At 39.0% G+C, this 27,337-nt stretch overlaps 1 protein-coding gene across 2 annotated transcripts; it reads left to right on the forward strand.

Annotated features, from left to right (window-relative positions):
• Positions 1-1,129: 1,129 nt before the first annotated feature.
• On the forward strand, positions 1,130-27,267 carry tesk1b (testis associated actin remodelling kinase 1b). Of its 2 annotated transcripts, none has more exons than XM_058395757.1 (11): positions 1,130-1,195; positions 1,752-2,341; positions 15,166-15,287; positions 16,896-16,944; positions 17,933-18,079; positions 18,174-18,256; positions 22,034-22,124; positions 22,289-22,372; positions 24,052-24,138; positions 24,781-24,877; positions 25,713-27,267. In XM_058395757.1, exons 2-11 carry the CDS (start codon positions 2,171-2,173, stop codon positions 26,747-26,749), a joined length of 1,968 nt encoding a protein of 655 aa, XP_058251740.1. In that variant the 5' UTR covers positions 1,130-1,195; positions 1,752-2,170; the 3' UTR covers positions 26,750-27,267. The 2 variants fall into 2 exon arrangements, with proteins under 2 accessions (XP_058251740.1, XP_058251739.1); XM_058395756.1 differs by having other exon boundaries at positions 1,144-1,301.
• The last annotated feature ends 70 nt before the right edge of the window (positions 27,268-27,337 follow it).

Raw genomic sequence — 27,337 nt, forward strand, 5'->3', positions numbered from 1 at the left:
ATAGTACTTATATGTATCAAGAGATGGACCACTTTAGTAATAGTGTAGACATGTAAAGAAACTTTTATAATAGATTTCACTGATAAAAGAGCCAATAAGCTGGTCTAAGGTAGGTTTACCTGAAACGTCAGGTGGAAGTTTTTGTTTAGCATTTATAAGATTTATTTATTTATTTATTTATTTGAGGAGGCTTTCCTCCTTCCTTGTGTAGGTTTCCTCACAGTCCTCTAGTTCCCCCACCCCCATAAAAGCATACTGGTAGATAGATTGGTTATTCTAAATTGAGTGTGTATGTGTGTAGTGTCCTTCAATAAACTGACATCCAGTCCAGAGTTTGTTCCTGATATACACTCCAGATCTGCCCGCAACCCTGACCAGTACAGAGCGCTTAGCAAAGATGAATGAATTCCGTCTGATCAACAAAAATGAACATATCTGTCAGTGATTCATACTGATACCATTTAACCAGCATTTTATACAGTGGTTAAAGAAATCATGTCCTCTGTCTAGAATTACAATTCTTTTGTACACTTCTTTACAACACCAAAGTGTACTATGGGTGCATCACCTTTACTAGCCTGTATAGATAGATAGATAGATAGATAGATAGATAGATAGATAGATAGATAGATAGATAGATAGATAGATAGATAGACAGACAGACAGACAGACAGACAGACAGACAGACAGATGGATACTTTATTGATCCAATGAGGGAAATTCTTGTGTTACAGCAACTTAAAATTATATGTAAAATTATACACACACACACACACATACATATATATATATATGTGTGTGTGTGTGTGTGTACAAATATATAATAAGTTAAATTAAACGTAGTAGTGCAGATGTGAAACACAGTTGTGGATTTAAGCTTATTAAAGTTTATTAAAGTTTATTCACTAATCTATATTCTATATCTATATTCTACTTTAATAAACAGTACACTATAAACAGTAGTAAATAAAATATTATACTATTACACTCCACAGTAGTCTATAGGCCACAACTTCTAGCTTTTGCCGCGCTTTTCCAGCAGGTAAAGGTGTAGTGTGTGCTTTGGCCACACCCACCCCGGCTGCACTCTTGGCCAATCAGATCTCACCGGTACTTCACACTCATTTCCTGCTGTTATTCGCACAGAGCGCGAGCGGATGGTGCGCGTGAAAGCTGCTGGAGTACCTAGCGCGAGGTAAAGAGATAAAAAAACACCGCGGTAACCTTGTAAGAGTTTTTCCCCTGCACCCCCCCCTCCTCCCTCCACACAGGAAGGACACAGAGAGGGGAACTGCGGAAAGGTAAAAAAAAAAAAAAAACCGAGCGTTTATCTCCTGCGGTCTTTACGTTTGTAAGCCACACCAGTGCAATTTATTATGTAGTAGGATATTATTCGTAGCCGGGCTCGGAGTCACTGGAGCAGCTCGCGCCCCGTTCACTAAACCTCATGCATAATTCATTTATTTTTTTGGTGCGCGTGCGGTCGGGGCTGTAGCGGCGTCTACGTGCTCTGTTTACCCCCACACATTCCGAGCTGAGGGGGGAAAAAAAGTCCATTTTGTTAAAATAAAACAGACCCATTGAGGCTGAAATGAACCTCAGTGAACGTGACGCATTAGCGATTAGAAACTGCAAGTCGTGCGTGCACGAGTCTAAAAGAGGGCAGATGTGGTGTGTGTCTGTGTGTGTGCATGCTTGCGTTTACTGGCTGCTTTAAAAAAAAATCTGCAGTGAACTTCTCTGTTTTGCAGTGGTGTATGCTGCCCCCCCCTTCCCGGCTTCAAAATATCGGTGCAGTGAGGAATAAATGAAGTGTAGCCCCGGTCTGGAGTATGTGACAACTCAGAAGGTTGGCCTGAATCTTTTGCACAGCGTCTTGTGGATGTTTGGAGGAGGCGTGCAAATTTATAAACATCCTGCAAGTTGATCTATCAAGCGAGCAAACAGCGCCGGATTAACTCTGCCTGCCTGCGCGTGCGGTCGGTGTGTCCGTCCTCTCCTCCTCCTCTCAGAAACCCAGAGACGCATATCTGACCGGAATTAATGCCCTAGGCTATCGGTGCATGTCCGTAACCTGCATTTGTGCCAGGGCCCGACTGTCTGCGTAGCTAGCTGGGCGAGCAGAGGGAAATGTAAACACTGGCTGTGTGTCCCGAAGTGTGTGAGTGAGATGAGCGGCGGGATGGAGCGCACGGAGCCGGAAGCGGAAGGAACGCACGGGCCGCAGAGGCTTCGGCCCTCCTCGTACCGCGCTCTGCGCAGCGCCGTGTCCAGCCTGGCGCGCATTGACGACTTCGTCTGCGAGAAGATCGGCTCAGGTTTCTTCTCCGAAGTGTTCAAGGTAACATCACTAACTCAACCCCACCCCCCAAACTGTACTTTCATCATGACTCACTAGGTCCATCAGAGTTTTGGGAAACTTTAATTTAAAGCACATAATTTGACCTCAATGACCACTTTACTCCAAACTAATTAAGGATACGTGCACTTTCCCAGCTACAACATGCACCTTTAATGGAAGCTTTAATGGTATATCAGAGGTGTAATTATGTACCTTAAATTCAGTTTAAAGCTATACTATGTTCACATTTCCAGCTGAAAGGTGCATATTAAAGTTACACCACACACACCCTTGATAACACCCTATAGCAAAGAGGGAAAAGTACAGTCTGACCCTTTTATTTATGAGTGTTTATTGCAGTATGGGGTTTTGTACTGTTTGTCATTATGCGTTTGCACTTATCAACACTTATCAATGCCTCGTTTCAACACTGACTCTTATGAAGCGGTTCCAACAGCATCACTAGCCACACATTGTGACATCGGAGTGATCACTAACGTTTCCACACATCATTAATTCACTCTTTATTCCTGCTGAGATGAAAGCATCAGCTGACAGTGTGTGTGTGTGGTGTATATGTTAGATGTATGTGTGTGTGTTCTAAAAAAGAAGATGAAGAAAAAGCTGTGTTTGGGTGGTGGTTGCAAGTGGTTGAAAGATCAGAGTTTGAGCCCCAGCACCACCAAACTGCCACTGTTGGGGCCTTGAGCAAGGCCCTCAACCCATCCTAGTCCAGGGGCACTGCATCACGGCTGACCCTACTCTCTGACCCCCCAAGGATGTGATATGTGAAGAAAGAATTTCACTGTACAGTAATGTATATGTGACAAAGACAACTTAACTTGAGGCCCACTATGCTTATAGCCTGCTCCAGGACCAAAAAAAAAAAAACTGGGACCGAAAGGAAATAGGCATTTATACACACCCCATAAAATCTCAACAGCTGTAACTCCTAGTTGAACTCCTTCTAATGTGATATTTAGTATTGCTTTAACTTTGTCATATACTCCATTGAGTTAACCAGTCCTTCTTCAGAGCTTCCCCAGGTTTGAGGAAGCATCTGTAATTAGGCACAAAAGTTTCAACGGTGGATGATGAAGCTCTTGACACTGCAGGCCAAACCTTTTTTACAAAATGGGTCATATATGAACATATCCATTAACCTTGCATAGTTCTATATACATGCATCTATCTGATATCATTTATCTCTATCTTACACACTGGACTTGTATCAGCTTAGATGCGACACGTTTCCTGATCTGATTCAATGATTTTATTTATTACACGACACCAATATTACACACATCGTACGACTTGTCTTAAGATTTCAATCTCTGGACATGGAGAACCTCACGTCCTGCACATTTTTTCCTGCTTTTAACACCCGATTCAACTCCTCCAGCTAACGAACAGCCCTTGCTATGTTGAAATGAGTGGGTCAGAGCAGGTCAAACACTAAAAAAAGAAACTGTCGGAAAGGAGTTTCTTCAGGAGCATTGTTGGGAATCTGTGATTGAGTGAATGCTGCTATCATGTTTGTGATGTTCCACATAATTTGGCAGCAAAATCTCCCCGAAAGTAGACTTGCTTACTGTACAGATGTCAGTGCTGGTCATGCAGTTCTGATATCATGTAAAAGCTTTTCATGCTTAATATGACTGCAAAAAATAAATATTTTAATAGGCGATTATTCATGTGGATTACTTGACAAGTAATGGCTTAACTATAAAGGAGAAGGGCTGTAACGGATATCTTGCACATTTTTTTCAATAATATATTATACAGCTTTCAGAACCAGTGTTTGACATCTCTTAACACTACTTACTCTCCTCAAGTGCTTTTATTTTTATTCCGTCATGTTGCAGGTCTGAACGGAAAGAAGTGTGTAAGGCTTGCGCTTCATGTTCTCTATTTGCCATGCTTCTTAAGGATCTAGAATTTATGCTAAAACTCTGCAACAAGCAAACAAAAAAAAAAAAATTGAAACCTTTTCTTGCGTTCAGTGTGACAGTTCTGTCTGGTTTCTTGTTATTCAGGCAGGAAACCCATTATGTTGCAAGTGAGGTCAGTTGGTATGGGTTTTTTTTTTTTTTGTGGTCTTCAGTAGGCTTCTTTTGTCTTTTTGACCATATATAGCTGATGCAGTACACACTGAAATGAAACAACGTTCCAGACAACAACAGAACTAGGGCTAAAGAGTAAAAGAAAACAAAATAATAACCTATTGACGTAAAGTGCAAGATAAAAAACAGAAGGCTGTCTTAACGGTATTAGGCCTGGAAACAGTTTTGTCTGCAGCTCTGTGAGGTGCAGGAGTATCAGTGCTGCCGCTGTTCCAACACCTTGACTATTGTATTACTTTCAGTCAGGAAATAGACACCTATGCACTCTAACATTATAACACTTTCTGTTCTGTTGGCCTGGAGTGTGAGTGATGTATGTTTAAAAGCTGAAAAGAGATACCTGATAGGCTATGCAGGTGGACTGGACACCAAACCTATGTGTGTGTTTGGTGGGGGCTTTTGGGAGTCAGTACTTGAATGTTTATGAAGGAGTCGGTGAAATATGACCCAGCATTTCCATTCACATTGTTTGCTGATCTAGAATATCACAGCATCCGGTCAGTAAAACACTCCACGTTGTAGATCACCACCATTGATGAGTTCAATACGTACATCAACATACTGGGGTCTTATTATTATTTTTTCCACGCTGGAGATCACAGATACTTTTATAATACCTCGTCATTTATTTTTCGTAGCTTCAGCAGCGCGGTTCCACCGCTGACAAATGCAAAAGATGAAATGTGTAGAATTGATGGATTTCTGCCATTGAGAGATTGAGTATTGTCCAGGTGCTTGTGCCTGTCATGACACACACTCCAGGTACTGTTTGTTTTGTGGTTTGCTCCAACAAACTGCATTCTGCCTCCTCCATAGAGTTCTTTTGGCTCCAATGTTTTTCTCTTTACTGGAAGAGAATAGGTTTAATGAGTGCCAACCAGCCACAAAAGCAAAACATATCTTCCTCAGATGTTCAAATCTGTCCAGGATTTGAAGCATTCAGGAAAGCCTTGCTGTTTAACTGTGTCTTAACCTTGGGGCTTAAACTGCCTCAGAGATACATGTGGACTTATTCGATCATATGAGCAATTATATGATAATCAACACGTTACTGTTATTGTAGCCACTTGGTTATATCGTTAAAGCATATGTGTATAACAAGAACAAGATATGAAGGACAATAACTCCTAAATGAATACCTACTGTAAAACAATGTACTGAAATGAAAGAAAAGTGGCGCAGGGAGATTTGAACACGGTGTAGAAATAGTCTAAATTGAACTTTGACCTCAAAAAATGCTAGCATGGTTTCAGATAACATGTTTTTTTGGATAAAAATTGACCTCAAATGAAAACAAAAAAATCTGTAGCGTTGTTGAAAGCTCTCCAGTTTCTCATTTGTTTGTTTTTCTTCTTTATTTCATATTGATTTAGGGTTTAAATGTTTCAGCAGTTGCTGGCTAGATTAAAGATCGCCGTTAAAGCCCGCTACGCTGCTGATATCGATCACTACGTGCTTTTTAAAAGCAGCAAGACGGCAATGACGAAGCAGGACGACAAGGTGGCTGAAAAATCTGTAGGATTTCCCAGGTGCTGTAATTTAAAACTTTTCAATCAACCGAAATTTATTTGTAGGTATGCTAATTCCTTTTAGCATGTTTTCATGAAAACAGAATAAGGTTCCAGAGTAAACATCTTGTAGAAGTGCTGACTTCGAACGATTTTGTTCAAGCTGAAATGTATTGCAGTCAGCATTTTTCGCGTTGGAATTGAAGAATATTAGATTTTTAAAAAAAAATATTTTGTGGTGAACCCAGAGGTGACATTTTACAAAAGGAATCACTTATTTGTTTATTATTAAATGATCATTTTAATTTAAAAATGTATTTGCTATTTTAGTGTAAAAAAGAGACACAAATAGCATAGAAAGCTGTTTCCTTGTTTTTCAGTTTTCATTTTGAGACGGACATTTGAGACAGACGTAGCAACAAACTGACATAGCCTATGTATTGATGTACACACTGACATAGCCTATGTATTGATGTACACACTGACATAGCCTATGTATTGATGTACACACTGACATAGCCTATGTATTGATGTACACACTGACATAGCCTATGTACATATTTATCTGCACTTGTTCATGTGCACAATTTCTACTATTTGCACTTCTGGTAGATGCTAAACGGCATTTCGTTGCTATGTATCTGTACTTTGTAATGACAAGAAAGTTGTATCTAACATGCATGGACCAGTCAGTATGTCAGTATGGTATTCAGCTAGTGTAGAGCTCCTTGATACAAGAGATCAATGTTAAATATTACACAATATAATAAACATGGACTCATGGTTTAATGATTGATTATCATATGATATTTAGGATTTATTAAGGATCTGGAGCTTGAATCTGTTTACACAAATGCCTGTTTTTTTTCCCCTTTGGGAGATTTGCAGTTAGATAAAACTAATTTGGGATTAATATAGCTGAATGATTTAGCTGAAGTTAAATTGATGATGCGTGAAAGCTTAACGTGAAAACATTTCGTTGTTACTTTTGGCTAATCGTTACATAGTTCTCTGGGTTTTCAGACAGCTCGGATTTCTGTGGAAGAAGAGGTAACAGAATACAGCTCTAGCATGCACAAGTAGTTAAGATGTGTCTTCTCTCTGTGGAAAGAATCAGGTCCTGACCTAAACAAGCTGCCTGTATTTCAGCTCACACTTAGACGTTAACTTCCTGGAGTGAGATGCTGCATGGCTGTGAGGATTTCAGCATATTTGGTGATAATTCCAAGTTTGATTAAGTTCGCATGTCAGTAGACTTTGTCTTTGTGTGTCTGTGTGTGTCTGTGCACACAATGGAAATAATGGACATTCCCCTGTTAAACTGGCAAGTTTTGTGATGTAAAAAAAATATGAAAGCAAGATGACTCCTGTCAGATCTTCTAATTATCCTACAGCTATTGTCAATGAAATTATTTTGATTAACACCCAACAAAGATCAGCTGTTTCTGTCGGATTTTCTTCACCTCTTCTTGTTTCCATCCTACTGCTGAGGCCATGATACCCAAAGTGCTTACAAAGCATGCATGATACCTCACTTGTATTGGTCAGGAGAGAGAGACATAGAAGAACTTCCAAAACATTAGCCGTACCATGGAACACTAAGTCTTCAGGAATATCGGACAAGTACTGATTAATCTCGGCATGTCACAGCAATCTCTCCTAGTCTAGGATTATGTGGTAAGGATGACGGTAGAACTTTTTTCCCCCAAAAAAACCATCCAAGCTTACCTAAATCATTAACAAAAGAATAGCTTAACTAAATCAATAAAATGTCAATGTTTTTAAATGACCTTTCCAAAGCCCAGACCTAAATTCAACTAAAAATTTGGGGTGAACCTGGGGCTGTGCGCAGAGGATGCCCTTACAATTTGATGAATGTGGAATGCTTCTCAAGAAAGAGTGTGAAAATATTAATATTAAGTGAAGATGCTGGAAAAACTCTTAATGAAAAGTCTAAGGGGTATAAACTCAGAATATGCTTCAGCAAAGTATTAGTTTAGGGGTGTGCACACATCTACGTCTCAGTTATTATTCATTGTTTTTTGTTTATTCCTTTTCCCTAAAGATTTTTTGATATTTTTTTAACTTCATTTATATACATTACCTTTTACATTTTACAAGGTGGAAAAAGTTCTGGTTTATCTTGGTTACATTTTTTACATCACAAAAATGATGTCATTTTGCCAGAGTTGTGCAGACGTTTTTATGGCCTATGTGTGTATTGAGAGACAGGAACCTGATGTGGGCTCCTGGTCTACTTGAAGGTTCGATCTGTTCTGCGATGCTTTTCTGATCACCACTATTGTAAACAGTGCTTATTTGAGTCCCCCGGCTCAAAGCAGTCTGGTCATTCTCCTCTTTATACTGCAGACTCTCGGCACACAGAATATTTTTCCACATCATTCTGTGTAAACTGTAGAGACTGTTGTGTGTGAAAATCCCAGGAGATCAGCAGTTTCTGAAATGCTCAAACCAGCACATTTGGCACCAACAACCATGCCACGATTAAAGTCATGGAGGCCACATTTTTTCCTCTCATTCTGATGATTGATGGTAAAACAATGATTTTTTTATTTATTTTTTTATACATTGTGCTGCTGCCACGTGATTGGAGCAGGGATACAGTTGTTTCTATTACAGTGGCATGTGTGTGTGTATATAATAAATATATATAAATATATATATATATATATATATATATATATATATATATATATATATATATATATATATGTTTTCTTTACATTTTGTGCTTGGCTTTATACTAGCTTTGTCAGCAGATTAGCGACACCAGCTAGCTGTACAGGTTATTACGTTTAATTCAGTTTTATTTGAATAGTGCTTTTTAAAATGGACGTTGTCTCAAAGCAGCTTTGAATAAGTATAAAAATATAAAGTTAAAATTAAATGAATATGTACAATGATGATTGCCAATGAATTTGTTTGTAATTTACACATTTAAGGAGAAATAATATATAACGGGGAAAGAGGAAATAGTTTTTATTGCGTTTTTTTTTGTGCAGCAAATAGGAACTAAACATACTCTACACAATTGGTCTTGGACTTATCTAAGTGGAATTGCTTGGATTTAACACGTGCACATACCTAATTTGTATAGAACAGACAAAATGTTAATTCTGTTGTTGTTTTGCTTTCTGATGGCTTTGTATAACATTTTCATGTAGAAAATAATGCGTCATTTGTCCTATTGTGAACATGAAGACAAATTTAATTATAAAACTATATGTATAGCTCTTAAAACCAGAGAATAGACTTTAGAAATTCTATTTCTTACCCCAAAAAAAAGCACATGCTTGGCTTCTAATAATAAGATGAGACACGTAAACAGGGAAGGAGGGAAAAAGCTGCTTTCAAAAATAAAATGTTTTTTATTCTGTCTATTGAAAACTACAAACGAATTTAAAGCTATAAACCCACAAATAAAATCCAACCAAATCCTTGGAGAGCTGTAGTAAAGTGTGTTCTGGGGTTGAGGTGGGTCTGTGCTGTGGTTGTGCCCATCCAGAAAAGTGACGAGTTTATGGGAGACAAGTTCCTACACAAGCGAGCAGTCAGCTTCCTGCTCCAGCCTGCATGACTCGGCTTTTGTTAAATATAGATCCTGCAGTGTGTTTAGCAGGGAATTTTTTCTTGTAGGGGAAAATATCGCAATCCCATAAGTCACATGTCTGAGGCAGGAGCCTGGTCAATTCCACTGGCTGAAGATATGTTGTGATTGGAGATTGGAGCAGAGTTTTGTGGTTTAAAAGAAAAAAAAATCTGGGCTAGTTTTAACATGAGCTGCAGAGCTTTTTTCCTTTTCAGTGTCACAGTCTGTTGGTCTTGTTCTCTCTCATCTGGGCTTGCACTGTCAGTGGTGCGGAAAAAGAGTGTGTGTGTTACAATAGCAGTGTAGCATATCCATTCTTTCTGTTTGAAACGTGTCTTTGCTGTGTGTATAATATAGTGGTAAGTGGTTCTCCACATTTTTATCACTTGGGCCAGGACTGTGGCCAGAAACATGCCTCACTCGCTGACTACATTGATCACTATATTAAATGTGCTTTAGTCAATGCTTATTTTATGAGTTAATGCAGCACTCGCATCATTAGGATGCATGTCATTAATACATCATTAGAATACGTGTCATACGTCTTCATTAGGATACATTAGGGATATATCTCTGAACTGTGCGAGTGCACAGCGATGATAAGAATCCACATTCGGGTCTATCAGATGTGCCAGGAAATGGAGCTTGAAGCGGCACATTGCTGATAAAGTGCATTCACAGAAGCATGTTAATGCAAATACTTTCCCTCATCACCGATGCTTCAGATGGTTTTAGTGTGTTTGCATGTTTCATTAGTAAAACCTTCTCCCTGTTCTGTCGTCATTAACCTGACTTCAAAGCTAGCTTCCTACAGACAACCCAAAGCATTTTTTGTCGAAAAATCTGATCGTCACTGTAAAAATATTTCTCTTTAAATCCGAAGAACATTTCCTCGTGTTGCGGGTTCTACCTGTTTTTAATTGAAGATAGCAACTGAATGTCATTAATTTTACAAAAATGAGTGCCTTTAACATGGTCAGGTCACAGGCTATATGTTGCCGTAAGGACAGATCTGCTTTAAGAGTTTTCAGCTTGCTTTTTTTTTTTTTCATTAAAAATAAAATAAAAATCAGAATACACATGGTAGTTACATGATAGCAAAGTTTGTTGCAGTGTTTTAGCAATAGTAGTAACTAAAATGTAAAACTAACAAGTTAAACAAAAAAAAATTACATTTAATAATACACAACTCGGTGTGAAAAAACCGGTTGTTTGATTTACATGTGCTAGTGCTTCATATTAGATTTGTTGACAGATTAGCAAATAAGGCTAACTGAACTAGCCAGAGGCAACAACAATCTCTGCTACTTAGTTCCAAGCTTTCTCTGTCTATTTAACGATAGATGTTCTATGAGGGGCTAAAATTAAACTACGGTTATAAGTTACCTAATGTATTGAACAATGTCAGCTAAGGGATCTTTTAATGTAAGTTGATATCATCCTGGTTCAGCTTTTTCATTGATTGTAGTAAATCATCACTGCTCTCGCTGACCTTTTTCCAGCTCTGGTGTTTTCTGGTACTTAAACTATAGTTTATAGTCATGTTCCCCAGGAAAGTCTACAGATCTGTAGATGGGTATGCTAAACCTGTGATCGTAACATTGTGTATTGAATTAGCCGGACGGAGCCCTGCATTAAACGGTCTCTGTAAAGGTGCTTTAGAGTACACTGTGTTCTGTCAGAACAGCTGATTTAACTGTAGTGTGGTTGATCAGCAGGCGTAGGGTTAAAAAGCTGTGTTTGTACTGGACTGTGTGCGAGTGTTACTGTTTGCATCACTCCACCCTTTGGCTGTGTGATTACTGACTGTGTGGGTGTGATGCACTCCCCAGGATTAGACTAAACAGTCTGGAGTTGCAATATAAGTCCTGCTGGAGCTACGTGCAATCTACATTGTTTCGACATTCACAGATGGGTGTGTGTCTGTCTGTATGCCTGTCTGTCTTTCTGTCTGTCTGTCATTATTTCTTGCTGTCTTTCTCTTGGTCTTTCTTACTGTCTTTCTTGCTGTCTGCCTGGCTGTCTTTCATGCTGTCTTGCTGTCTGTCTATCTGTTTTTCTTGTTGTCTTTCTTAATGTCTTTCCTGCTGTCTCTTTCTTGCTGTCTGTATTTTGTGTGTGTGTGTGTGTGTGTGTGTGTTTTTAAAAACTCTTTGTCCAAGTGTGTGTCTAACCCTAGTGACTGTCACATTGTGCTTTATTCTGGAAGAAGGCATTCCTGTTCCTTTTAATTTGGAAGAAGAAGACTCTATTTGCCACATACATTGCAGCACAGTGAAATTCTTTCTTCGCCTATCCCAATGTTGGAACTTGCGGTCAGAGCACAGGGTCAGCCATTATATAGGACCCCTGGAGCAGTGAGGGTTAAGGTTTTTGCTCAAGGGACCAAAAGTAGCTTGGCATTGCTCTGGCTTCCTAAAAAAGTATTTTCTGGCAAATTGGGACTCTATAGAGACACAAGAACATAACTCCTGTGGTAGTGTGATCCAGCCTGACTCAGAGCAGAGTTACTATTACCACCATCCTGAAGATTATTCATTTATACTCTACAGTTATAATGCTTCATTTATTAAAGAACATTTTTAGTTCAATGTTGTGGAATGTCCATGAGGAGGGTTAGTTTCTTTTATCACTTAACAGCTATAAAAAAGTTCCCTTCCCATCCAGTCACTTGTTTGTTTGAGTAGCAGTGGTTTTCGTCACTGTTATAATCTTATATTTTCTTAACGCAATATTGTAATGTTGATAAGAGATTGTCCCATTGCCCACCGACTCAATATATCATCATACATCATGTTGTTGTTTCTCTCTCGCTACAATTTTATTGCACAGATGTGACCTTTTCTCACGTCAGCCCGGAATTTATGGGTGGGTGGGTGTGTGTGTGACAGTGTTATGGAATGAGACAAGCAGGCTATCACACTTCAGTGGATTGACAGATGTTCCTGTGAGGTTTGGACATTATCAGGTTCATCTCAGTTTAGAGCTGGGCGATATGACATAATATTGATATCATGATGAATTACACTTAACGAACACTTTATTAGAACGCTGTACTAATTCTGGGTATTAGTTGCTCTCAAAACAGCCTCAATTCTTCATGGTGTGGATTCCAAAAGGTGTTGTAAAAATTTTGAGATTGTGGTTTATGTTGACATGATTTTAAATTGCACATTTTTCATGCTGTACATCTCCCGTTCTTCAACATCCCGAAGGGGTTCACCTGGATTTAAATCTGATGTGATTAAAAAAAAAAAAAACTCATTCACCATGTTCATGAAATCAGTTTGTGAAGACTTTTACTTTGTGACATGGTGTATTGTCATGCTGTAGTAATCATTAGAAGACGGTAAATAGTGGACACGAATGGAGGCACATGGTCAGCAACAATACTCATGTAAGCAGTGGTGTTAAAGTGATGACTGATTTTAGCATTAAACCATCTCCACCAGTCTGGACTGTTGACATAAGGCAAGATGGGTTCATGGATTAATGCTTTTGCCACCAAATTCTGAATCTATTATCTGTGTGCATCAGCTGAAATCAACATTTATCTGGCTAGGCTATGTTTTTTTTCAGTCGTGAGTTAAGAATTTTGCTGAGCGTGAATATGCTATCTGAACCGGATGGTGTAATCAGTAGAAATTGCAGTATTTCACCACTTATATAATTAGAAGCAGATCAAAGAAGTTTCATATTGGTTAGTTGTCTCATAACATCTGACTGAACAAAGCTGACAATATGTAGGTGTCCAAGGTAAGATAGAAGATATGGAATTGTTGGATGAAATGGCTGGATTTTTATTATAAGAGATGTATAACCGCTGATACGGTCTTAGATTGCACTGCAACTGCAGTCCTAAAGGTGAGCGTCTGTCCCTGGAGATTTATGGCTTCCTGCTGAGTTTTTTGTTCTAGCAGGCTAACACTGCAGACTCTGGTATTCAGAAGGTCCTGTGGACATTTCTATAACTTGTTTTTGCAGTATATTTCTGGGCCATAGAAGAGGGGAAGTGAGAGAGACTTCTGCTATTCCTTATTTAAGGCCACTGTGTGTGTGTGTGTGTGTGTGTGTGTGTGTGTGTGTGTGTGTACGCATACACATGAGCATGTGGTGTTGTGTTGTGTCGTGATCTCTCAGAGCAGAAAAGGCTGATGCACAACCTCGCATTTTCAAATTAGACATTCACAAGACAAGGAAAAGGAGGATGTTGACTCTGAATCACGTGTATGAGTTATATACACACACACACACACGCGCACATTCACCTCTGTCCCCTTACAACCAGAATACTTTAAATATATTCTCTCAGGAGAAGACAGCATCGTCCCCTTTTAGTATAAAGGCTAATATATAATATAATATTATATTTTATATTATATATTATATTATATTATATTATATTATATTATATTATATTATATTATATTATATTATATTATATTATATTATATTATATTATATTATATTATATTATATTATATTTAATTTTATAATTTATATATTTAATTTTTTTTCTGCCTATAACACACTTTGAGATCTTAACCAATGAATCCATAAATATTTTCCTATGATTATTAGAAAATGCTTTATATTTCCTGCAAGATCACTTTGTTTAAGGAACCAGTTTAATAAACACAGAGGTAAAAACAGTCTGCCTGAAGATGTCTAAACCCTTATTAGCTGAGTGTGATTTCCTCAAAAAGTGAATGCCGTGATCTGATCATGCTGTGCTGTAGTGAAACGAAACAAATCCCAATCAATTCAGATTATAATCAGAAACGGGTCGATAAACAATCAACAATGTTCATGCGCCACACTCAGAATTAAGGCTTTAAATGTCAAGTTGCTTTATTTTGAGTAACTTTCCTTTTAAAAATGAGAAATCCCTGAATGTAAAAAATTCCCCAGGCTTTCACACATTTATAAATAAAGCCACCCAGTGATCAGACTCCAGATTAAAAGCTACTTTGAACTTGTATTGTAGGTAAAGCTGAAAGATTGAGATGCTTAAACTCAAGTGAATATTTAGTAGTTCAGTTCAGATACTCACTCAGATCCTGCTGATTTTTTCCTTCATTTTTTTTTTTAATATTTTTTTGGACACATGTGGACACATCAGTTTCACTTGTGCAAATCAAGAACTGGATTTAAACAACCATGCTGTGTGTTATTGGTTTTGATTTGTTTGCTTGTTTGTTTGGTTTCAAATAAATGAGCGCAGCCGTACCGATGAGATGCGAGATGAATGCTGGAAGACAGACCTGGAGCTAAAGTACATACCTTGAGCATCAAGAAATAAAATCTCGTACATTTAACAGAAATACTCTTATTTGCCAAATAGTTTGTTTTATTTTTAGATGTCTACTTTTTTATATTATTACTATGTAGTGTTTTGGATGCTTGGTTAATTTCGTAAACTGTTTAAGGACTGCTTTGATGTTGGGATTGAGTGTGTGTGTGTGTGTGTGTGTGTGTGTGTGTGTGCATGCCCAGGTGCAATAGACATCAATGAACACTTTAAAAGAGTCTGTCTGTGACAGGAAGCCTCAGTTCAATTTTCTTCTCTATTTTTGTCTCTAGGTAAAACACCGGGTGACCGGGCAGGTCATGGCACTGAAGATGAACACACTGGCCAGTAACAGGGCCAACATGTTGAAAGAGGTGCAGCTCATGAACCGTCTCAGCCACCCCAACATCCTCAGGTTCATCCACCACACACTGCACTGCATCTGCATCTAGAAATGCTAACATTAACATCTATATCTAATCACTTCGAGATGGCCTTTACTGATATAAGGATATGATTAAATAAATGAAGTATTTTCTGGACTATGAGCCAGACTTCTTGCTATCACTAGAGTTCAGCTATTTTTTTTTATCACTAAATATGGACAAGAGCAATCTACATTAAAGATGTAGGCTATTTTTAAAAAAAATTGCCATTGGGCTACAGAAGCAATTAAGCCGTATCATTTAACCCATGGCTTGTGACTTAGTCTAGTTTAGTTTTGTCTCCCTTTTGATGCATGTTTCCTTATCTTAAGCTTGTGTGATCTTTTCATTCATCAGGATTGTATGTGGGTAGTTATCTGCATAAAAATGCAACATCAGTCAGATTTAAATCTAATCACGTAAACCAAGTACATATACTTGTCCTCTGTTTTACTTCTGAGGAGGTCTGAGACACGTGTAGCCTGATGTTATGCAACTATAAATACGGTCATTTCCCCCAAGTCGCATTATAGCAGCCAAGCACTTCAATACAAGTTCACAAAATCCACCTTGTTCTTAGGAAAGAGAATCCGTACGTCATTAAAAAAACGATCATCTTCTGTGCGACAATCGTGTTTTGCCTAAAACAACTGGAAACAAGGAACACCATTGGATGTCGGTCGTTAAACATGATTTAATGATTTGCATATTACACACGGTCAGTAGTCGGATTTCAGGCGCATTTGAATAGACGTATAAATGCATGTGGTTCAAATCTGGTCAAGATCCAAGATACAGAACACACGGAAATGGGGGGGGTTCCATCTTCATAAAATTTGTTATATAATACATCTGATGCTGAAGCTCTGTAAAGACATTAATATGTCTGAACTCGCGCGCTAGCATGCAAATATCTAGATGGTTAGATAATATGTTTGATGCTGAAATCTAATAACGATAATTTATTTGTTCTGATCTCTCACACTATTATGCAAATTGTCACTGGTGTGGCAGTGGGATTTTTCCATTTTGTGTTTTCCCATAATCTCTGTGTAACTCCTGGAGTTATCTTACCTACCGTGTACACTTAAATTGTTGTGGCAATGTCTTTTAAACTAATGCAAAAATAATAATATATACAATGCTCAGCTTTAATCATTAGATTGCTGCATATGAAAAACAAAATAACTCGTTCTGGCTGTGTTTATGTTTAATTTAAAAGCCTGTCATTTGCTGCTGATTTTTTCTCTACAACAACCAGTATTTATCCCCGCTGGTGAAGATGACATGACATGTAATGACAAATTCTTCACTCATTGTGTTATGCATTAAGACCTGGAATCCAGCCAGGGCTGCGGTTAAGCCATGTCTCCTGCTGTAGCGTAGTGGAGTGTCGGATTAGTGCGTCGGATTAGATGGAGCTGCCTTAAGATCATGTGTGACTCAGGCTGGAAATGTTTGCTTCCCATAACCTGCTACAGCTTGTGCTGTTTTGTTTACACACCCACATGATCTTTGTGGTTCTTCCTGCAAGAACATGTTGTAGGTATTCTTGTGTCCTTACGAACATCTCTCTTTGTGTGTGTGTGTTTTCTCAGGTTTGTGGGAGTGTGTGTACACGAGGGACACCTCCACGCTCTCACAGAGGTACTGTTCGATTCCTGACTTCACCATGCACACTTGTTTTACTAAATCTGTACAGAGTGGAAAACCATTTATTTTTAAAAGAACATCAGCTTGAAGATTATCAGGTGGTACAGTTTGTTGTTTTTGGATCTCTCGGTTGTACCAGCTCTATGCAATAACTGGCTGCTTCTCGGTAACTGCCTCGAGTCAGATGAGCCTACAGATTTCAGCATGTTGCCTCCGACTAAACAGTTACGATCAATGAGATGGGAGGGTACTCAGCTGTTTCCTACATGCCTTTTAGGGCATCTCTCCAAAAATCCAGATAAATAACATCCACAAACCTCACATCATAAAAACGTGCTTCAGAATACATGCTAAAAAGTTAACAAGTGTGTGTGTTGGCTTAGTTACACACGTTCAGATTTTCTTCTATATGTAGTTTTGAGCATTGCATTGTATCTCAACCACAAGTAAAGTTCAACCGTCTTCAATTGCATTTGAAGATTTCATTCTGCCCGTGGCGCAGGAGTGTCACACACATCTTACAAACTTAATTCGTTACTATTACGTTTGTTTCACTGTGGCATGCAGCGATCCGACAATGTGACATAATCACGGCATTCACTGTGTGAGGAACGTACACAGGGCTAGACGTCTTCATGAACATTCTTTACAGAACGATGTTATGTCCAGTTACTAACCCTTACAACACCAAGTCAAGCTTTAAAGTGGTGTTTCTGTGAGTATTTAGTAGGGAAATATGTTAATTCCTCTGTCCTTGCATCACATTTTTAGAAAGAGGATGGAAGACAAGAAAAGGAAAATAGAGAACATTGTTAAAGAAATGACTAACACTTGATGACTACTTCGCCTTCCCTTAACCAATCTTCCGTTTCGGTTAAAGTAAAATACAATAATGAGGATGAGTTGTTGTTATTAACATATAAAGGCAAGGAGCCGGGTTACCATTTTACTAAACATCTGTGTGTATCTTTCCTATGTGTAGTACATTAATGGTGGAAATCTGGAGCAGCTGTTGGACAGCGATGTGTTTCTGTCCTGGGCGATGCGAATGGGCCTCGGCCTAGATATCGCACAAGGACTGCAGTACCTCCACAGCAAGGGTATATTTCACAGAGACCTCACATCAAAGGTACACACACACACACACACACACACACACACACAACATTATAAGGCTGTGTGAAGATCCAGATGTTAATGTAGTTTTATTTGTGTCTGTGTAGAATTGTCTGGTGCGTTGGGAGAATGGCGATTGCACTGCTGTGGTTGGAGACTTTGGCCTGGCAGAGAAAATTCCAGACTATAGGTCAGTCAGTTCATCTCTGAGCTCCATCAGAGTGTCACCATTTAACATCTCGTCCCTTTTTGTCCCCCCAAGGATTCATCCATTCTAGTTAATTTTTAAAAGTAAATCTACATTTTATCTGTGTACCAGAACATTCAGTCACCCTTGCTGACCCGAACACATTCATTCAAGTATATTTGGAGCACTTCGTGCTCAACAGGAAGATGAATCATCCGATCTTCCTGAATATCATAGGAAGAGGACAATGAGAGAGAAAATACACGCGACACAGAAAAGAACTTTTCTACATTCAGGGCTCAATGCTAACATTTTATTTTATTTTTTTGGTTCGGTTGCCGTGGCAACTTGGATTCGGCCGTCGGCACGCATTTTGGATTAGAAACGAACCTGATATTGCGCCAGTCGAAATATTATTGTTGTGCAACCTAAACCGGGCTACACGCTTGTTGTGCTTAGCATGATTCAGTGTGATTTGCTGTCTGGTATTGAAGAAGAAATGAAATTTTGGTGTCATGATTACAAATATCAGTTAGTGTTAACGTGAATAAAAGATATACACAGGGATGACTCTTTCAGATTATTATGTAGTGTTAAACCCAGGAATATTGCATGGAACATTGGAGAATTTTGTACATGGTTAATAAATGGTTTAATAAATTTGCAGTGTCGGGGAAAACTCACTGAAAAGACTTGACAGTACATGTGATTTTGAGTAAATCATTGCAAATGAATCAGTCTGTAGCTGCCGTGTGTTTGGCTGTGCTCTTTGCAGAGATGATGTGTGTTTCTGATGCAGGCTCACTATTCTGCTTGTTGCTCAGCGAATGTTTAACGGTGGAAATTTATGGCCTTGACATTTATTTGTAGCGACTGTACTCGCCCTTCATCTTTAGACTTTCCCTTTACATTCAACGAGATGCATGCACACTGTTAGCAGGCCTCCACAATTATATAATACTGTTGCTACGCAGGCAGCTGTGTGTATTTTGAGTGTCGCTCGTCTTCCATTTCCGTTTTGTGTTTGTGTATAACTTCCTAATGTTTTCATAAGTGTGTGTTACGTGCATGTGCATGTGTACTTTCCTGTGTAGCAGAGCTTATTCAGCTTTTAAATTTACTTGAATCTCTCTTTCTGTAATATTTGTTTGCAGACCTTTGGCTCTGTGTGTAATTTCGAGGTGTCTCAAGTAACATATTCTGTCCTGAAGTGTGTGTGTGTGTGTGTGTGTGTGTGTGTTTGTGTACGTGTATGCGTGAACACATTAGGGTTGGTTAGATGCAAGAGTTTTTTGGAAAGCTTTCCTAATAAGGTCAAACTATTCCAGCATGAGGCTGCCGACTGGCACTGTTCCTCCACCAGCATTTCCTCAAACACTGTTTACTCTGCAGCTTTCTTACCCTGAAAAAACTTTATTCACCCCTCTCTCTCGCTCCCCCTCTCCCTCCCTCCCTCCCTCGCTCTCCTTCTCTCTCGATCTATCTATGAATCTGCCTTCCTCTTTTGCCAGCTCTCCCCTCTTTTACTTCCTCTTTTCCTACTTCTCCCTCATGATTGATGCTGTTGCTGGATTTATTTATACTGTGTTACTGAACCAGTCCAAAATATCAAGAAAAAAAAAAAGGATGTTTCAGCATTTTCCGATTGTGAGTTATGGTGATTGCAATGGACTGCTATGGCGACAGCTTTTTTTGTTTTTTTGTTTTTCTTTCGACACAAACATATTTACAGATGTTTACAAAACACTTTTAGATGCTGATTGACAAAACCGCTATTTTGACATCTGTCAGATCAGTGTGGTAGATGCTGCAAAAGCATTGCTTCGCAGTACTTTTCGATGTTAATGACACTCAGGATGCATTTTCATGAAGTACAGTATGCATCTTGATGTACAAGTTCTCTATGCACCTTCTAGCTTCTAAGCAAAACTAAAGTTTTTGTTCAAAGATAATAAAAATACAGCATAAAAAAAGTAAAAAATTCCAGATGTTTAAATGTTTCTCTCAGTAACCATAGAGCAGGCTGATGTCGAAAGTGTTTTAAGCAAATGTTTAGGCACCCCTTAGAAAAAATAAAAATAAACAGAACTGCTGCAGCAAAAATTATTTTTTATTTATTTGTTTAAGGCTTAGAGAACATGGGCCTTAATTCTGTCATTAGAACTCATTGTTATCAGGAGTAACAATTCTAAAGCATATTGACTATCTGACTCTTCAGTTTTTTTACGTTGAAAATGTCTACTTAAAATACTTTCTATGCAATTGTGTACAGAATGTGGCAAAGGTTTAGGGAAAGACACGTTTCTGTCAGGTGTCCACAAACTTTTTGCCATTATTGTGTATAAATATTTATAAGATATAAAGCTGTAATGGGCCTAGAATTTCCACTGTACAAAATTACATTAAGAAATGGCAGGTAAGGGTAAAGGGTGTAAAGTGTGTGCTTTAAAGGGGAAAGTCAAGGAAAGATGTGGACGATCAAGGTAACCTTCAGATAAAGGCTGGTATGCTAAAATGAAAGGCAAATAAAAATCCTCAAGTGACTTCAAGTACCTATAGGAAGATCTAGCTGACACAGGAGCAGTGTTGCCAGATTGGGTGGGTTTTCTGCCCAATTGGGCTTCTTTTGGTCATGTCTAACCGGGAAAAGAAATGCATTGGGCGGGTTGATAAAATTTAAGCTGGTTTCTGATGGACCTGGCGGGTTTTTATTTTTGACTATAAACATATTTTATTAATTTTCTATTTAAACGAACTTTACAGTAAAGTGCAATATGTAATGTTGCCGTTTTATTAATATGGTTCAGTTTAGCCAATAAGTTTCAGGAGAGTCCTGTCCAATCAGACTTCAGTCTTGATTAGCGGGTTGTTGTACTCGTTAAGCCAATATCACAAAGTTATTAACTGTTATAACTCTTTGTTATTGTATTGGTTATCACAGTATGCATTTTTGGTCGGAATTCTTTTAAATGGGTGGGTTTTAAGCTATAGTTGGGCTGGAAATCTTCAGTCCAATCTGGCAACCCTGCACAGGAGGGGTAGTGCACCATTCTACCTTACATGGATGAGTCCTCAGAAGAAAACCTTACCTTTTGACCTCATCACAAAAAAAATTAAGTATGCAAAACCATATTCAGATATGCCAGGTGCATTTGGAAGCAAGTCCTGTGGACTGATGAAGTAAAGTGCAACTTTTTGGACACTGAAACTGTTTGGAGAATAAAAGCAGCAGCATTTCATGAACAGAACACCTTGACAACGCTAAGAGGATGGTGGTGGAGCTGTTATGATTTGGAAAGACTGCACATTTAGATGACAGAATGGATTTCAGTAAATGTAAACAACTTGAACATCATCTGCAGAGACACGAGTTCTGCAGGGAAGAGTCTGGGAAAATTCATTAAACAAGAATAGAAAAAAACTCTTTGGTCACAAAAAGCATAAACATGGATGCTCTGTTTTAGATCGTTTTGATTGGCTCATGTATTAGAAATTCATCTTTTGTGAACTTGGGATTCAATGTGCAACATATTGCATTGAAACTGTAGTCATATGTTTGTCATGTACCAGAAGGATCATCAGAGTACATGAGGGTGACTTGAAATGAGAAAGTTATAATTATTTTAAAAATTATAAAATTAATAAATCTTATTATATTATATTATATTATATTATATTATATTATATTATATTATATTATATTATATTATATTATATTATATTATATTATAACCTTCTTTTTACTTTATTTCTCTATATATTCTTCTACATCTCTTATAGTGATGCCACACAGAAGCAGCCTCTGAGTATCGTGGGTTCTCCATATTGGATGGCTCCTGAAGTGCTCAGAGGAGAGCAGTATGATGAAAAGGTGGGATGAGTCACGAAGTCATGTAACAAAAGCTACATTACATTATATAAACCTCCTAATATCTCCATTCTTATCACTGAAGGTTAAAACATGTCAAAAGCTTTATGCTTTTATTCATTGTAGTCATTCTTTTTTTTTTACTGTTGCTGTGTGTGTGTGTGTAGGTGGATGTTTTCGCCTATGGCATAATTCTTTGTGAGATCATTGGTCGGATTCAAGCAGATCCAGACTTCCTGCCCCGCACAGAGGCGAGTCAAACCTTACCACGTTTCTCTGATTCAGAGCTCAGCCTCCAGCTGAACCCAGTAGCATCAGTGGGAAGTTCATTATGTAACTATTCGACCTAACGGAATGAAGAGACGATAACAATCAATAACAGCGGACAGTAGGAAGGTGTGGAACGTATAAATAAATCATCACACCTCAATGACTGAATGAAGGTGATTCTCTGTGATAATAATATTGGTTTGATAGCAAATTATTTTTAAAGTGCAGCACTACTGAGTTTATTGGCACTTTAGAGTAATATCTACAAAAGTGAACATTTGATACAAATAAAATTAACAAACGTAAAGAATTTGTAACATTTTATAAAAATATTGCAAACAAAAATATTTTTTAATTTAAGATAACCTCAAGAAAAAAAAGAATCTGGTCAGGGTATGACTGTTTATAGCAGCAATATAGGTGATAACAGGAAGCAAGATAACAGGAACTAACTTGCTTCATGGATGTTTCACAATATTCGATTAGTTACACAGCATGCACGAACATAAGAATATGAAATGTGGTATTAAAGGATGCACTCTGTTATACATCTGAATACTGGACTGTCTTCTACAGTGTAGTGTGTTATGTAATGCTGGTGGTCTGATAAAGCACTTGCTACCTGATTGATGTTGGACTTCACTGCTGAATGCAGTGGAGAGCCAATCACAAGGCTGCCTAGTTTAGAATCCAGGACAAAGTTTATTGTTGTCCTGATATTTAAATCAGTGCTGAGGTGTGTGTGTGTGTGTGTGAGAACTCCGAGTGTAATCTGTCTTTAGTTTTCTTCATTCGAACTTGGAACACCTGTGTGGAGTGTGTTTGGATATGCAAACTTGGCATTATGCATGCATGCATGTGCACACAAAAGCATTCTGAAAGGAGACTTATTGTTGAAGGTGTTGTCTTTCCCCCACCTCAGTTATTGAGCATTAATTATAAAGGAACTGCAACATCAAGTGAGAACCTTAAATAGGAAAAAGGCCTTTGAGCCAATGTGATTAGTACCTAATTCTTGATGTCTCTGTAGATTCTGGGTGTGTATATTGCCCCCTGGTGGTGACTTATTACTACTACTACTTAGAAATAGCCTTTATTTTTCACATACAGCAGGTCCTCGACTTACGTCGGAATTCCGTTCCTACGGCGTGACACAACGCAATTTTCGCCGCAAGTCGGAACTCACATACTGTACATAAGTGCGTACAACTGGCGAATGTAAACAAAGCCATCTTCCTCGTATAGCGGCGCGTGACGACGTATTCATCCACTCCACTCGCCAACTAGTTCCCGCACGAAATTTGTTTTAATGTTGCAAACACTGTACGTCGGAATGATGGAACAAGACTTTCTTAATAAATATATGGGAGATGGTGTCGTAGCCACGAAACGTCGAGGACGTCGTAAACCGGGGACCTGCTGTATACATTACAGCACACTGAAATTCTTTTCTTCACATACCCCATCCTTGGAGGTTGGGGTCAGAGCACAGAGTCAGCCATCATACAGCACCCCTGGAGCAGAGAGGGTTAAGGGCCTTGCTCAAGGGCCCAACAGTGGCAACTTGGCAGTGCTGGGGCTTGAACCCCTGATCTTCTGGCTTTTTTTGGGGGGCTGTGACTAGGAGAACTGCTGTGATTGTGTCTGTATCTGTTTGCAGGATTTCGGTCTAGATGTGGACGCATTTCAGCCTCTAGCAGGAGAGTGTCCCCCTGCTTTCTTAAACCTAGCAGTCACCTGCTGCTGTGTAAGTCTATTTTTTTTTTCCTTTGGCATGCACACAGAGGTTTCCAAATCAGTAGTCACATACAGATACACTACTACAGTACAAATAGAGGATACATTAGTAAGTTTTTAATCATGAGCCACAAGAACAGCTTCAGTGCATCTTAACATCAGATCAGCAAAAATGTCTGGAATCCTACTGAAGGAATGCTGAACACCAATCTTTCGAAATATATTCCCTCAGGTGGTAGTGAAGAGTAGTGCAGTCTAACACCGAGCTCCAAAATTCTCCATTGTTGTGTAGAGTTGGGTTTGAGCTCTGATCAGTATGAAGGCCAAAGCATATTTGATTTCTATCATTTCATCCTCAGGAAATGATTCAATGATCCTTTGAGCTGATTGTGTGAGTGTGTAGTCATCCTGAAAGAGATCACTCCCTGCAGGACAGAAATGTTTCAAGTCAAATCAAGGTGATCGGTCAGAAGGGCAGTGACCCCATTCTGCTTAAGGGGATAAGCAATCCCAAACCAACAATAAATAAATAACACATTTACCCTATTGATCTGTCACCCTTTTGTAATTAATTATTAATGTAATTTATAGTCATTACATCTACTCATTTTACCACCTTGTTGTCCAACCCCCCCACCCCCCACCCCCTTAGATGAAGCCACTGTGTCGTCCTACGTTCTCTGAGATTGTGTCCAGGTTGGAGAGAATCAGTGCTGTACAGCAGGTGGAGCAGACGGGGCATGTGGAGGGTGAGACAGCAAAAACATCTATACTCTATGCCTTTAGATATGTATCTTCTTAAGGAAAAATCATTGTGTGTGTGTGTGTGTGTGTGTGTGTGTGGGTCATTCTCCTGAGTTGTTATAAAGGATTACATGGTTGTGTCAGTAATTTTATAATGGGGAGGGGGTGACTAGGAGACATTGGTTCTTTCAGAGATTTAAAGTAGGAATTAATTTTGTCTACACTATATGGCCAAAGCTATGACCCTCACACCAATGTGTGCTTGTTAAACATCCCATTCCAGATGTAATCCCCTTTTATACTAACCTTCACTCTTCTGAGAAAGCTTTCCCTGAGATTTTAAAGTGTGGCTGTGAGGATTTATGTTTATTCAGCCGTAGAGGCTGAGGTGATGCGCTGATATCAGAGGCGCAGTCCGCACTCAAATGCAGCGCAAAGGACTCCATACAGGACACTTCAATTCTTCTACTCCAGCCTTGACTAATCATGTCTTCATCGCACTCGCTTTGTGCATAGGGGCACAGGCCCCTTTTTCCAGTGAAGGCAAATCTTAATGCCACAGCTCAGAAAAAAACATTATCTACACTTATGTTGCATTTAAATTTAATTGTGTGCTTCCAACTTTGTGGTAACAGTAAATGACCACATTTCTGTTGGTCAGCTATCCACAGACTTATACCATAGAGTGTAAAAGTATAATATCTTTATTGAGTTAAATATAAATCCATACAACACTAATCTCTAGCACGTAGATGTCTGCTTGATTGTACAAAGATTTCACATTGATGTCCGTAATCTCTGTTCTGATATTGATTATTGTTTTTTCTTTTCCATTTTTAGAAGCAGTTAAGGCGAGTTCCAGGTCCCTGAATGAGAGATCATCATCTTTGGATGCCATGGTGGAAGATCAGCTGTCTCTGAGTAAATCAGACGTGTTGTCTCCTGTCCAGAGCACGCCAGCACGGGTCAACCCCTTCTCCCAGAGGCACGACCTCAACGGCGGCCGTATTAAACTTTTCGACACACCCAGCAAATCGGTCATCTCCCTCACCTTTACCCTGCCTCCACCCCCTGACCCATGCAGCCCCACCCCCTGTGGGAAAGTCCTGCCCCGATCCCATAGACGTTGCCAGTCTTTGCCTTGCACACCGGAGGACATCCAGTCATTAAGTAGTAACCAAGACGGGGATGCTCACCCAAGTGTAATGCAGACGACGGCTGATAATCTTTCCAGCATGGACAGTGATAGCATGGCGAACATTTACACAGAGGTTGAGCAGGATCATGTGTTCTGTGTTCACACAGATGGTTCAAATTCACTGGATGAAGGAGAAAATGAGCACAGGATCATAAAAGACTCAATTCATGAAGAACTGGAAGAGGAGAGTTGCATGGAGAAGCTAAAGGACTATACTCCTCAAGCAGACGATTCTGGTGTTCCCATAGATCTTGAGTTAATGTCCCTGGATCAGTTGACTGAGGAGAATGTAGAGGAGGAAGCAATGGACTGTATCAGCTCCCCCAGTACACCATGTGATTCACCCAAGCCCTTCACTAATGGCTGGACCCCACCTGTATCAAACAGACCCCCATTTGTACCCACTTTACCCGATTTAGACAACAACAACAGCCCTGTGCAACCTTTGAATCGGCCAGTCAATGGTTTCCATGATGCCCCAAGCCCTGTGACCCCACCAGAACAGGATGAGGTTGTAGCGTGTTCAGGCTGCTGCCTGGCTGGATTCAGTTTTCCCTCCATTTGCATCCGTGGGACACGTCGCAACCCGTATAAGAACTTAAACGGTGATTCTGCGACGAGGGAGCTGCTGTGCAGAGTGCAGCCACCTTCACCTGCTGCACATAGCACACACACCTAATGATGAACTGCATGTGAGAGGACACTGCACATTTATCCTACGCCTTAAACCCTGCTGCTGTTGCACATTGCTCAGAGAAAGTGTTGATGATGAATTGTGCTAGGGCTTACTGGGGTGTTATTGATTGTTTAGCTAAAATGCCCCCTTTGTTTAACTTAAATATACCCTTCAATGGGTTTATTGGGGACACTTTCTGAAGAATATTGTTTAAAAAGAATAAATAAAACATTTGATCGCACAGCTGAGCTGTAAATAACGACTATGAAATTAGAAGGTGCTGCGCATTGTGTCCCTAACTATGCCTGTGTGTATTTAAAGATAATGACAATGAGTTGTAAATTATTTTATTTTCTGTTTGGTCTTTATTGCCTTGCTTTTCTGTAACAGCACCTGAGAAGTCTGTATATGAATGTTATAGTTTGATATTGTTTTGAAAAGAAGAGGGATGTAAAAGTTTTGTTTAAATCTTATTTTATTAAGGAAATTAAACTGCATTAAAATATACCAAAAAAAAAAAACCCGGCTTGTGTTTTGAAGTTGCTTGATTCCACTAGAGAGAGCTGTTTGTCTGTCTGTCTGTGTGTCTGT

This window comes from Hemibagrus wyckioides, linkage group LG07 (assembly GCF_019097595.1).
Source record: "Hemibagrus wyckioides isolate EC202008001 linkage group LG07, SWU_Hwy_1.0, whole genome shotgun sequence".
Taxonomy (NCBI): Eukaryota; Metazoa; Chordata; class Actinopteri; order Siluriformes; family Bagridae; genus Hemibagrus; species Hemibagrus wyckioides.